The sequence below is a fragment of the Silurus aristotelis genome (assembly GCF_946808225.1).
Source record: "Silurus aristotelis genome assembly, chromosome: 14".
Taxonomy (NCBI): domain Eukaryota; kingdom Metazoa; phylum Chordata; class Actinopteri; order Siluriformes; family Siluridae; genus Silurus; species Silurus aristotelis.
Window position 1 is genome coordinate 7,026,435 of NC_139587.1, and position 14,698 is coordinate 7,041,132.

At 36.3% G+C, this 14,698-nt stretch overlaps 1 protein-coding gene across 3 annotated transcripts; it reads left to right on the plus strand.

The window, feature by feature from the left end:
• The first annotated feature begins 5,830 nt into the window (after positions 1 to 5,830).
• smtnl1 (smoothelin-like 1) lies at positions 5,831 to 11,021 on the plus strand. 3 transcript variants are annotated; one of them, XM_083559877.1, is made up of 5 exons: positions 5,831 to 5,883; positions 8,290 to 8,894; positions 9,205 to 9,319; positions 10,114 to 10,265; positions 10,417 to 10,882. In XM_083559877.1, exons 1-5 carry the CDS (start codon positions 5,848 to 5,850, stop codon positions 10,847 to 10,849), a joined length of 1,341 nt encoding a protein of 446 aa, XP_083416003.1. In that variant the 5' UTR covers positions 5,831 to 5,847; the 3' UTR covers positions 10,850 to 10,882. The 3 variants fall into 3 exon arrangements, with proteins under 3 accessions (XP_083416003.1, XP_083416005.1, XP_083416004.1); XM_083559879.1 differs by lacking the exon at positions 5,831 to 5,883 and adding an exon at positions 6,288 to 6,443; XM_083559878.1 differs by lacking the exon at positions 5,831 to 5,883 and adding an exon at positions 6,476 to 7,711 and having other exon boundaries at positions 10,417 to 11,021.
• Positions 11,022 to 14,698: the final 3,677 nt, after the last annotated feature.

Sequence of the window (14,698 nt, forward strand, 5' to 3'; positions counted from 1 at the left end):
AACCTAGGCAATGATTGTGTGTGTAATTACGTCCTGGTGTGTTCAATTGGAACCTGTGTTCTGGAGAAAAAAAGGTGTGTGTGTGTGTGTGTGTGTGTGTGTGAGTGATTCTGGAGAGTGTAGTCTGTGGCATCCATGTTTGTAGGCTACAGTGTTTGATGAGATTGGTTCCTGTGGCATGACAGAGCTCCCCCATAAGGTGCAATGTGGTAGGTCTTTAGGTTATGTCAGTAATTTATATAAAGTTGCTAAACAGATCAATGTATAAGTTTTCTTCAGGCATGAACTTGTCTCAGGTCCAACACAGGGGTGTTTGGTGAACTGTTGATCAGTAATGTAGTTGCTTGGTCAAGCCTTTGGTGTCTGATTACCCAGACCCATTTGCTCTACCAAAATCAGTCATCCATGGCTAGAGGAGCAGTTGGGTTGGAGTCACATAGGAACACTGGGGTACGGTTATCTAGTACACATTAAAAGGAAGTAAGAAGGAACTTAAAGACAGTGACCAAAAACTATATCTGTCTTTGTTTGAAGACAATTCAATGCTGTTTCAAAGTTCAATGAAGAGTCTTGTGGTATATCTTCCTTGGACCTTGCTGCTTCGTGGGTTATGTTTGAGCATCCAGGGAAAGATTAATCCACCAACTGGGTGTCAAGATGGGCAGGAGTTTTGATACTGTGTCAAGTTCAGTCAGGTCTAAACTAGTGATTCAGATGAGTGTACCACATGGTTATCAGTTGTGTTACTTTTGACCTTTGGGAAAATACTCTAGACGAGACAAAAGTTTAACTTTTTGGAAGGTGTGTGTCCCATTACCTCTGGCGTAAAAAATTACCCAGCATTTCAGAAAAAGAACATCATACCAACAGTAAAATATGGTGGTGGTAGTGTGATGGTCTGGGGCTGTTTTGCTGCTTCAGGACCTGAAAGACTTGCTGTGATAAATGAAACCCTAAATTCTGCTGTTTACCAAAAAATCCTGAAGGAGAATGTCTGGCCATCTGTTTGTAACCTCAAGCAAACTTGGGTTCTGCAGCAAGACAATGATCCAAAACACACCAGTGAATCCATCTCTGAATGGCTGAAGAGATGCCATTCAGAGCTCTCTAAATTCCATCTCTGAATCCTATTGAGATGCTGTGGCATGACCTTAAAAAAGTGGTTCATGCTCAAAAAGCTTCCAATGTGGCTGAATTACAACAATTCCTCCACAGTGCTGTAACAGACTCATTGCAAGTTAACGCAAATGCTTGATTGCAGTTGTTGTTGCTAAGGGTGGCCCAACCAGTTATTAGGTTTAGGGCAAACACTTTTTCACACAGGACCATGTAGTTTTGGATTTTGTTTTCCCTCAATAACAAAAACATTAATTTAAAAACTGCATGTTGTGTTTACTTTTGTTATCTTTTACTAATATTTAAATTAGTTTGGTGATCTGAAACATTAAAATGTGACAAACATGCAAAAAAATAAGAAACACTTTCACACCACTGTAACCTTTACAGAAAGCAAAGTCACATCCGTTCAGTGTGAAAATCATAAGACATTAGTAATGTCAGATTGGGTAGGGGTTCAAGTTAATTTGGGGAATTTCGAAACCTTTGTGACTATTACTCATATTTATTTAGCTCATATTTATTTTGCTTGTATTCTGTATGAGTGTTAAATCAAAGAATCGGTGTTTCTCTGCTTCTGTTGGTTATATTAGTGCTTCTATTGGTTCTATATTAAGTTTCTTTTGGTGTTTCATAACTCATCAAAGGTTGCAGATATAAACAGAAAAATATCTTAACATTTAGTGCCTTCAGAAGACCACAAGACCTGGTTCCTCAAAACTCACTGATCTCTGATGAAGCAACCATGCCAGGAATAGGATAGTTTTTTTTTTACTTTCTCACTACTTGGCACATGACAACTCAGAGATTTCCCCCTTAAGCGTGACCAGTTACGTCAAATGTTACAATAACAAACACACACAGGAGAATACAAGCATGCAGACACAGACATACCAATGCATTTTAGCACTCAAAGAAGTTTCACATGACTTTTGAATGCAAAAATAGCCTTAAGCATATACATTAATCAAAGGAACACCCAATGTTTTTAACTGTTTTTATGTTCATCTGCATATTGAATCTTCTGAAGCATGAGATAATGCAATCATGGGTCTCACTCATGCCAATATCCCATTTCCTCTTGTCTGCAATTTTGTATCTTTTTTTGGAAATCATAAGATTTTATCAAATCATGAGATTTGACTTTGTTCCTCACAACAGGGGCAATCTGCAATTATACATGTTGCATATCATCCTACACACCAAAATTAAATATAAATTTTTTAAAGAGATATGCATTATTTGATTAAAAGAAAAAATAAGAATAAAAGTGACATTTTAAAGGACATCTTTTGTAGATAGAAGAGCAAGTATAAAGCTAAAGATCACATTTTTGTAGACAGAAGAGCAAGTATAACGGTAGGTATGTATTGAAATGTTCCTCTAGGTCAGACCTGGGCAAACTACGGCCCGCGGGCCACATCCGGCCCTTTGTACGTCCCTGTCCGGCCCACGTGAGGCCAATCAGAAATTATAGGGATGCACCAAAAATTTGACCACCGAAAATTTTCGGCTGAAATACTTAAATCACTGAAACAACACGGCAGAAACACAATTGTAATGACGCTTATCCTTATCTGGATAAGATCCAACATGTCTGCGGTGTGGACTTATTTCAATATCTCTGAGAAAGACCCATGGATAGCAATTTGCAAAACATGCAATGCTGAAATTTCAAGAGGGGGTGTATCTGCCAAGAGTTTCTCCACGTCAGGTTTAATTTATCACCTGAAATCCAAACATCCCGATTGCAATTCAAAATATGAGAAGAACGCGGCGCAGAAAAGAAAAGTCAATCCAAGCATGCGCACTCCGTCTGTTTTTGAAAAGGCAGGAAAGTTTACCAGTGATGGTGCCAAAGAAAAAGGCGTAACACAAAAAAAAAAAATAGAATTCATTGCCTTAGATCACTGGTCGGCGATCGACGGGTTGATCTTTGAAACATTCCCTGTAGATCCCGAAAATAATAATTATTATAATATAATATATGTGCGTATGTGCGTGCGTGGGCTATAAGTAAAGGTGACCAGCGACAAGTGACGCCAGCCAGGTTGTTACCCTCAAGATGTCGGCTCACGCTAAGAAAAGTTGTTGTTTTTCATTGTTTGTGGAGATTAACAAGTTAAAAATAAATTGCACTGATTCAGTAATTGTTTTTGCTCTCTTATTTGACCTATACACCACAATTTCACATTGCCTAATATAAATATTCACAGAATAGATTTATTCTTCCGATTATCAGTACCAGCTATTCAAAATATATAATTTAGTGCATTTTACAAGGGAAGAAAGTTGAGCAGAATTAAGTTCAAGTTATCGTTAATGTGGCCCTCTGACACAATTCAAGTTTCTCATGTGGCCCCTTGTAAAAATTAATTGCCCACCCCTGCTCTAGGTGTAAATGTGTGTTTATAGTATATGATAACCTGGTACCTCCAGTCAATAGTGCATTGCTGCCTCACATCATGTGTTGCCATGATAAGGTGATTACTGCAGATTGATGCAAATAAAAATTTAATAATGAATTCATTCACTCATTCATTCATTTATTACTACTACTACTAATAATAAGAATTATGCAGAAAAAAAGAAATTAAGTCATATGAACACTTCCCTTTCTGCAACTTAGCAACCCTTGAACAGTGCAATGACACTTACACTTTTCAACCTACCCCTTTATGCTGTTAACTGTTGTATAAAACAAAATAGATTTGCCTTTCTATGCACTAATGATAAAGACATGGAAACACATAGCCTAGAATCTGGAAAAAGCCTCCCTCTTACTGGTCAGGGTGGGTTACTGATTGGAAAGTCAAGGGTTGAAGCCCCAGCATTGAATTGATCAAGGCCCTTAACCCTCTGTGCTCCAGGGGAGCTGTTACATATCTGACATCTGTATTTTCCAACATCGCTGGGATATGTGAAGAAATTATTTCACTGTGCAGTAAAGTACACTAAACAAGTAAAAAGCACCTTTCTTTTTTTTCTTTACTCCTACATACATACACAACTTGTGGTGTGATTATCTTCACCAAAGTTGTGGTGCAATACCTCTACACATGCCAAAGGACCCCACTTGAAATGTATCCACTGGTGCTAAAGATGAAGAATAAACAGCAAGTTGTAAAGTGAAAACAGGAAAACATAAAATACACCACGGTACTGTTTCTCACACAAGAATATAAAGCAGGTCATGTCTTGCTGTGCCTTTGAACCTCCAGTCGCTTTCATGTTGCTGTGAATCGCATTCATGCCATGGACAATTCTCTTCCTGTTTGTTAGTCTAGTCAGTACTGTATTTGTATGATTATATTTAGCCTGTATTTATTCAGGTTAATGAAGAGTAATGGTAGTCATAGTCATAGTAATGGTCATTATGTCTAACCATACTGTTTTCTTTAATGTGGCAGTGGATGAGCCTCTGTTCTCTATGTCAGTTCCACAGTTCCTTTAAGTTCTGTATTATAAGATATTGGGCATCCATATTAAAATCTGGGGAGTTTAAAAAGCCAGATCCACACTGTAATCACTGTCATGTTCTTTAATCCATTCATGAACAATTTTTGCAAACGTGACTGCTTTACTGGTGTACTGAAGTGCACAAGAACTATATATTTTTTGTATTTTTAATAATTGGAATATCTAATAAAACATTTGACTAGTCGATATTTTCTCTGTCAAAATACTGCACTTGGCACTAATGTGAGCCATAATATAGAATATTAATATATATAATTGTATATAATATATTAAATAAATATATTATAATTGAGTATAATTGGTTCTATTCTTCTTTTTGGATCCTCCTAGTTTATCTTGACGCCCTACCTCTGGACGGAGTTCTCTTTAACTGGAGAACACACTGTGCAGCTGAGGATGGTTCCACATGAACAGCCTAAAGATTCATGAAGTTACTGAGCAAAGCAAGAACTATGAGGATGGACTGTAATAAATACAATCAGTCTGCTATCATTTTTTACGACTACAATTTGCATGACCTGTTCTACACTTTAACACCCATGACTGAACCATACACCTCAACAATAATACAACTATAATGAATGGATATTCATTGCCACCCAGATGGAAATGGTTTTGCTTCTAAGTCTGGTTCCTCTCAAGGTTTCTTCCCCATAACATCTAAGGGAGCTTTCCTTGCCACTGTCACCAGTGGCTTGCTCATTATGGATAAACTAACAAGCACTAAACACAGGCAATAATATATACATTTACATTTTATAACTCTTTATCTCTGTAAAGCTGCTTTGGGACTATGTCCATTTTAAAAAACTCTCAACAGAGTTGTAGGCAGATTTATTTTAAGTTTGTTATATGGTGTACCAGTGTAGATTTATTCATTGATAGACTCAAAGTACTTTTATACGTTGCTCTGGGCAAGGGCGTCTGCTAAATGCAAATGCAAAAAAACAATTTAGGTGTTTATTGTATTTATTTACATACAACATAATGATAATTGGTATCAGTGTTTAGTAAAAAAATAAAGTCCATGCCTAAGAATGTAGATTAATTTTTACCAGCAACCGGTGTGAACACAATTTCCCAGAAACCCCAGTCAAACACAACTACAAATATGGTCACATGACCCTTCAGCTCATTCTAGTTCCACTGCGTTTTCATCATAGCCACCTGTTCCCCATCAGCCCTCTCCCTATAAATACCCAGGCTCTGCAGCAGCAGTCAGGTTACAGGCATTTTGCTAGTTTGCTGTTAATGCGAGGGTGGCTTGTGTGCATGCCAGGCTTCTTGGTATCAGCCTGTATTGTTTATTGAGATTTGTCTAGTTTAGAGATCTATCTAACAATAGCTCTGTAGATTTTTAAATACTTTTCCCTTTGTATGTTGTGGTTGTCTTTTTTTTTTTTTTTTGCTTCTTTCAGTTTGATAATTCCAACTCTGATAGAAATTTGTGCCATAACTGTTGAATTCTTTAAATTTATTACAGTAGTGAATTAATTCTTTAACAGTAACTCTGTCCATAGTGCTGGTTGCATGGCAGATTTATAGCAATTCACTAGTAAAAATGCATTCTAGCCTTTATAGTAACAAATTTTTCATTATAAAAGAGTGACCTAATTGAAAGCATATATATATATATATATATATATATATATATATATATATATATAATATATAAAAAATAAAATTTGGAGGTATTTTATTCAACAAAGTGAAAGATACTATCTTTTAACTATTTGGAAACGTCCTGCAAGTATACTGTCATAAGACATTTAAACAAACAGCCTGCAGTATCAGAATTTCATAAAGTCTTCCACTGCTGCTCAGAGAATGTTTATAGCTGCTAAAACGTAAGTAATCGCAGGAACTAACATGTATCACAGGCTTCCATAACAGGAATGTGATGTTATTTATTAATTATTAAAAATGTTAATTGAATAGCTTCAAAAACATTTTATTGTGGAAATCAATCATTAAATCAACAAAGCAAGCCTGGTTGTCAAAAATAACCTGCAAAAAAAGGGTAAGCATGCAGAACTCCAGATAAACTGTTTCAGGTTCTGCAAGATGCCAAAAGAATTTACCATCTAGTTTCCTTGTAAAATACACAAAAAGGTGTACTGATTTGCATATTTAAACAGCTGGGGTGGTCATGCCAAATCTTGACATAAAAGCTTTTAAAAAAGTTGGATTATAACTTAAACAGGTCACCTGGCAAAGACGGGGAGGGTGAAGATAGACGCACAGGCATGAAGTTTGACATTTTAGGTGACAGGGTCGAGAAAGACGGCCAGAGAGACAGCAGAAGCTGAAGAGGACTGATAATGGGAGTGGAGCAGAAGAGAGCAGTTTATTTTTAACCCCATCTGCTTTGTGTTGAAGGAGAGGATGCGCCAATTGAGGACAAACCAGAGAAGTGTATATAAATAGACATGTGTTTTAATAAGACTGACATTAACACCAAGTGTATAGGCAAGTGAAGTTTATCAAAGGCTTGCAAGCATTGACAAGCCCTGACCAGGAACACAGTCTAGTGTGTTTTTAGATGCTTAACAGAAAAATAGACTCACAAAATTAGGCCTCTGCCTAAGCCATTTGGCACAGCCGAGAGCCAAGTTTGTAGAATGCCTTTCCAAGAAAGATGTCTGACAGGACATCAGTTATTGATTTAAATGTCGATGGCTTATATTCATATGGATCTTTAACATATGCAGTCATTAAATATGTCATCACCTATAATCCTTGGCAAAGGGGCAGGAATGATTCGTCATGCAGAGTTGACTGAGAGATTCCTGTGTCTGTGTGTGCTGTATAATGTTGTCTTGGTTTCCAGCAGTAGCAGCTGTTTGGGGGTTTGGCTGAGCCACTCTTACCAACACTACACTGACTATTTCTGTAGCATGTGTTGTTATAAAGGTCAGAGAGAGAGAGAGAGAGAGAGAGAGAGAGAGAGAGTGGGAGGTAGAAAGAGAGAGACAGTTGTAGTTTGAGGAAAGTCTGACTGCAAAGAGAGAAGACAGGAAATAAAAAGGCAGGGAGAGTATTCATTTTGATCTTGAATTTTGTATGCTTTGACTATTCTGCAATGGCCAGTAAGATGGAGGGAAAAAAGAGCATGGTGAGAAGAATTGCCTTTATATGATATTTTGATTTGTGTTGATATGATTCTTTTTTATTTTCTTGATTTTATTTAGGGATTAACAGTAACCCCTGAAGGCCATACACACAGATATCTTACAGCTGGAACAAGATATTTTGTATTTATAAATTAAAATTAAGCAGTATTGATTCCGATGGAATATTTCAATATGATTGCACATATGAAGGACTGTTCAGGAATTTACTCCACATTCCAGGATTTCGTAGTAATGTTTTTGAGCAAATAGTTGTTCACCTGAGTACCAGGAATCGATTTCTGAATTGTACTGAGAATTTGTTATGCACTATCATGCGTGCTTAAACACACCTGCTTATCAAGAGGAATGTCTATGGTTCATATGGCCTTGGGTGACACCTGGAAACGTTCCTAAGGAGCAGAAACATAATGTATACATGCATGTAGTACTATAAGAAAAAATTACTTATGCTTATATAACATAGATTTGTAGAACATTTCTTATGTAAGCTAGTGAAGGTCTGGGATTTTTTATTTTTTTGCTTGCCAAATATAACTTCTTTGTTATCTGGCCTTCACAGGATGCCACAGGTGAATCCCAAGAGGAAGACAGACAAAGTGGAGAGGACACAGTGCCTTTGACCGCAGGCAGGACTAATGAGGAGAATGGAGAAGAAGAGCCAAATGTAGAAGCTCCCAAGAGAGAATGTGACAGTGCAGTTGTAGGTGGGAGTAATGGAAACAGGGACCAAGAGAAAGAGATTGAGACAAAAGAAGAAATGGAGGAAAGCGATGAGAAGGCAAAGGAGATCAACACAAATGAAACAGGAAATGAAGATGTCAGGGAAAATAAAGAGAATGTTGAACAGGAAAAAGGGAGCAGTAAAGCTGAAATGAAACCTGATAAAAAGTCTGTTAAAGAAGAGAAAACAGAAGAGAATAATGACACTGTTTTCTCTGAAAGCCTGGCTCCAGCGGCAGCAGAGACTGAACCGAAGGCCAAAGATGAAGCGAAGGCTGAAGTAAAGAAAGCAACCACCAGAGATAAACAAGAGAAGACTAAAGGAAAGAGTGGAGTTGCACCTTCCTCCTCTGTTTCCCGACCCTCCATGCAGATGTCCTCTCGTCAGCGGAGTACCAGGCCTTCAGCTAGAAGAGATGCCATGGCAAAGTTTCAACAAGATTCGTGAGTCCCCACTATCGTCATAACCATCATCATCAGCAACAAAAACAATCATATCTGTGCAAATATTGCCATTTACTAAATTCACAATATTTGTACATATGCCTAAAATCCACAAAAGCATGTTGCTCTCTAGATTCGATTATATTAAATATTAAGACATATTTTGCATTAATGGATCTAGGTTAAATGAGCTGATATTGCTGCTATTTCTTACCATGTTCAACCTTGTTTGTGTGTTGCTGTGGTTTTCGTGTGTAGTATGCCTGTATTTATCGAACGGATAAATACAGGCTGTTTTGGCTTATTCTAGGACTCCAGGGGTTCGCAACTTTAAGGTGCAAAAGACATCTGTAGGCGCATCTGCTGGTGCATCTATCAAACAGAAGATCCTCCACTGGTGTAGCAGCAAAACAAGGGGCTATGAGGTGAGACTGTGGAGATGGATGAAATTTTTAGGAATACTCCAAGCTGTTGAGTATGGTGACCATAAGGGAAAAATATCGACTTGAATCCTATTGTGAAAAAAGAGATTCTTTGTATACAACCCCAATTCCAAAAAAATTAGGGTTCGGCTTGTACTTAAAACTTGCATATACATTTTTAGGGTGAATGAATTGTTGGGGGAAAAAAGTGTATTTTTAATTAATTAATGGAAATTTGCAATGGTCAGTGATGAGAAGGTGAAAATTTACAAATGGGACAGTTTATGCTATTAAAATTATTGCATATGTAGATGTGACTTGTTTTGTCTTTTAATTTGGGGAACAATTAACAGTAACCAACACATAGACCATGCAAGCTTTATTCAACAGAACAGCACAATCAGTATATTTTACAAATGGGGCAGTGTTTTAGGTATTTGATTTATTTAGTCAAATTTAGTCAGTAAAGGCTCTCACTGAATATTTCCAGTAGGTTAGATTGCAAATCATCTAAAGACTGTTTAGCAATCTCCTCCACATTCAGCTATTTCAGATTAAATTTGCTTTTGACCTTGAACACACGTATGCCTGCCAACATTGCAGGAACCAGCTTGATTTTTTGCCAAGTCGTGTTTTTTTTGTTTTTTGTGATGTAGGGCACATTTTTTTTCTTTTATTTGCTGCAATAAAAGACATTTAATTATTCTTTCACTCTTTTTAAACTGTTAGGAAGTCATGTGAACACAGATTTAAGGGCTCAAGCTCTTTATACACTTCTGGATTCTTTCTGTTTCCAGGGTGTATCCATAGATAACTTTTCCTCTTCCTGGAGCGATGGCCTGGCCTTCTGTGCACTTGTTCACCGCTTCTTCCCCTCTGCTTTTGAATTCTCCTCCCTTAAAGCCAGTGAGAGAGAGAAGAACTTCACCCTGGCCTTCAGCATGGCTGAGTATGTCTGTTTAAATGAAAACAAAAACCAAACAAAATGCATATGATATACATTAAATTGTAGTACAATGTTCCTAGCCATTTGTCATGACTTATAATCATAAAAAATGCGTGGAATAGTACATTTCATGTTTTCTATTGCTTTATCTCAGATCACTAGCTGACTGCTGCCCTCTCCTGGATGTATCAGACATGGTACTGATGGGGCGCAAACCAGATCCTTTTAGTGTTTTCACCTACGTTCAATCCCTCTGCCAGCACCTCTCCAAAATAGAGCAAGAAAGGAGAGAGCAAAAAAAGGCAGAGGAAAGCAAGGAAGAGGTTAAGGGTAAAAACAAGGCTGAACATGGAGAAGAAGCAGATGAACAGAAGACAGGAGGAACTGTAGAGGAAGAAGGAAAAGTAGGAGAGGGGACTGAACCGAAGAGTGGAGAAGAACAAGAAAAGGATGTGGAGGAGGATGAAGGAGAAGGAGATGGAACTGCAGATGAGGAGAAAGGTGGCACTGAAGAAGAAAGCAGCACACAGGTGGAGACTGATCAAACTGTCAGTGAGGAGAACTCAGACCTTGCAACTGAGACTTAAATAAAGTAAATTGAGAAACACTGCACAAGATAGCAACTTGTTGTGTTGACTGTTGTAAACGGCTTAGCTGTAATTATCTATCGTATGCTACCATATATGGGAAATGTGTTATTCTGAGAGTTAATAATATATCTATTTTTTTAATATGTCAATAAACTCATGTTATAATAGATTTTTATTGTTCTTCATTTCATTATTTTTTTATTATCTTCAAGGCTTTTACCCTTTGCTTTAAGTTAATAAGAAGTTAATTGCTGAAAAACTGCAAAGGATTTGGTGCCTGCTTTACCACTGACTGTCACAAAGCACTGACACTGTAAACCATCAGTTATTGTAGAAATGATAACATACAGTATTAGTACAAACATTAATATGTAAACCTGTAATTTGCTTTGCAGGCAGAACAACTATCAGAGCTGCTGTTATAATGCAATTTATGCACTTTAATGTCATTATATAGTCATAAATTTTGGGATAAATATTTTAGTTTTATTGCAAGCAGAAAGTGCACATTGTGAAAGATTTATGTAAAAAAAAAATAGAAAGAAATAACTAAAAAAAATAAAATTAAATTGCCCTATGGGTCGTCAACTAAAATTGCTTAAGGTCCAGTAAATGAACCCTCCTTGCCAGCTGAGGTCCGGACAATATATATATATATATATATATATATACATGTTTATTGGACACATTATAAATGAATAAATAAAAGTAAAAATTAAAGATAAAAAAAAAAAAAAAAGCTAAAGTGCTTTTGTTTTCGCTGAACTGAGATTACAGATCATAAGTAATAAACGCATGCCTCACTGGTTTAAAAAAAAAATCTCATCACATTTTATCTTCACACTTATTGTCTCTACCAAACTAAATGTATCTAATGTTTAACATTGCTCTCTTGTCTCTATCCTTTAAGTTGCATTGGTAAAATATCATTAGCATTATCATTTAGAAAAACAAACAGGCAAAAATAAAGTGAACAATCAAAAAGTGCAAGAAACCCTTTATCTGTTTATTTGTACAGTTCCTTTAAGTATACAAAAATGTAAATAACCTCAGATAAAAATTAAAGATGAAAATTAAATAATATCATCGGTTAGGCTGAACTAAGCTGAACTTAAAGATGGAAGCATCTCGAAAAACTCGGTTTTCAGTATCAACAATGCTTATTTTTGAGAATTGCATTGTTATTCACTCACTGAAAGTTTCATCTATTTGAGCATTGCTCTCTGCTGCCACAACTGCAAGCACATCTGCACATCTGCTCATAGCAACAGTAAGCATATTAACTGTAGTAGCGACCGAAACGGCTCTACTGAGCTGACCTTGATGTACCTGATATAAATGTGATTTATTTAGAAAATAGCATCATTATATTATTTATGTATTATATTATATACTGTACATTTTTTTAAACACATTGGAGATAAATATTTCTAGTTGTTGCAATCTAGAGTCAGTTGTAGTGGTCTGATAATGAACAGACACCATTTCAATAAAAAAAAAAAAAACAAAGAATTGACAATTAAACTATAGGAATGGAGTGTTGCATTAGATCACATGGTATCATCAATGGAATAATAAGAATAATGTATGGAGGAATAAATGTTTGACTACTGAAAATGCATGCTTAAAAACTAATAGGCTTGATTTAGTAAAGCCTGTAAAGCCAGGTGAGGTTTTAGGTAAATGGTTAGGGCTCTGGGTTACTGATCGGAAGGTCTCAAGGATTCAAGCCCCAGTATCACCAAGCTGCCACTCTTAGGGACTTGAGCAAGACCAATAAACCTATTTGCTTCAGGAGTACTGTATTATGGCTGACCCTGCACTCTGACCCCAGCTTCCTAAATATTGCTGGGAAATGTCACAAAAAGAATTTTACTGTGCTGTATTGTATATGTAACAAATAAAGGCCTTTCTTCTTCTAATGTTTTACTGGGTTCATGCAAGGCTTCCTATTTTTATTCTAAAAATCATCATTGTGAAATGCTACAGAAACAGCAAGGAATTTAGAGGAAAGCTATAAGTGATACTGCCTGAATAATCTACAGTCTGTGTTAGAAAGAATTTAGTCTCAGCCACAGTTATTTAACCATTGTTAAAAATAGTAAAACAAAAAATAATAATAATATTATTATTAATTAATTACAAATAATTTTTTCAATTAAAATGAATAATCTATTAGAAAAAATATATAAGCAAATAATTTGATGTGAAACGTCCTAAACTGAAACGTTCTCCTGATATCTTTTTATACACAGTCACACTGTCTTTCACACAATTGAGCTGTTTGTTCAGATTTTGGTTGAGCAGTATAGTTTAGTGGTGTTGTAAAGCATGGTTTAACTACAATCTAAATTGCTAAATAATCTAATTAAAAACTTTCTCCACACATTTGGCAAGCACAAGAGGCAAGTAATATATAATAGAAAAATAACACTAATGACACTCATCAAAATCTACTGCTAGCTGCATGCAGTGAGTATTTGTTTATTCACCTGCTGCAATATCAACTAGGATAATATGAATGGGTTTGTTGTTAATACTGCTGCTGCAAAGTTAGAGTATAATTTGATTATTTATTTCCCCTGTATATGGTTATTTACAGCATTATGATCAGGATACATTGCATTGCTCTGAGATGTTTGCAACCACGAAAATAATTCCTCAGCTTACAACTTGAATGATGTGCCTGATTATCCCACAGGTCAACACGCCTGTACATCAGGCCTACATCAAGCACCCATATCGTGCTTACACTTGCAACACACTTCATTAAGTTGGCAGTCTATACACACACACATTCATCATTTTGCCTCCAGCTGTCTTTTCATTTGTGAGACACCCATTAGATTAATAATAAACTGTAAAGATATTGTGGTTCTTATGCTGAGTCTCAAATACATTTCCATTTCCTTTACTTCTTTGTGCAGGGTAAAGACTTTACAATAGTACTTTTTGCTTGTAACTAACAAAAATGATACATTTTATTGTTTCATTTTGGATGTTGATTAGTTTGCTTTTAAATTCACCTTAATGTATGCTAATTAAACGCTCTTTGTTTTTGAGCCGAAGGGAAAGTGTGTCAACTTGGCACTCATAGAGTATTAAAAGACTGTGCAACACGAAACCTGTGGAATAACAACTATGTGGACATAAGTAAAGATCTGTAAAATAGCTGCAGTCACACTATATACAGTATATTGGTTACAGAGACAGGGTGTGACACATTCTTTCACTCGAGACACTTTTTGTACACACAAATATACCCTAATGTAGCACACAGTAATCTGTTCAATTACAGAGTTGAACCTCAGCATTACTATTGATCTCTTATCTGTGTGTATGTATGTACTGTATATATATATATAAAGTACATAAGTCTTTCTTATTTATACACAATTTTTATGTGTGTGAGAGAGAGAAAGTAAGAGGTCTGACCTCTGTGTAAATAACGACAAGATTTTCAACCTCTGTGAATGCGAAGACATTTGATGTGTTCAATTCCTTCTTGTCCCTAGCCACATGCTTACCTCCACATGCTCCTGTCATTTGCAGCTAAATATATTTAGGGGTCTTATCTCTTTTTTATTTTCTCTTCGTCTCTCTGTATCATATTTCTATGAGTCATGGATAGCAGGAATGTGGCTGAGCTTTGCGGCACAGCTCTATCAGAGCTGTGAAACACTCCCGTGGACTCAAGAAGAGACTTCAGCTGCAAATGTAGCAGTAAAGAACACAAGAAGAAAAGAGAGTATATTAGTCAGTGGCTTTACTAAGAGAGCATAGAGGGACTCAGTGTGCCTGGAAAGTCTACGTAGGTCATGAATTATACTAACAGATTCTTACACT

What these genes read in the sequence shown, in the direction of transcription:
- smtnl1 (XM_083559877.1), top strand. Translation starts at nt 5,848, where the DNA reads ATGCGAGGGTGGCTTGTGTGCATGCCAGGCTTCTTG. An exon ending in GCAAAACAAGGGGCTATGAG is followed by an intron (nt 9,320 to 10,113) that starts GTGAGACTGTGG and finishes TTCTGTTTCCAG; the next exon opens with GGTGTATCCATAGATAACTT. An exon ending in CTGGCCTTCAGCATGGCTGA is followed by an intron (nt 10,266 to 10,416) that starts GTATGTCTGTTT and finishes GCTTTATCTCAG; the next exon opens with ATCACTAGCTGACTGCTGCC.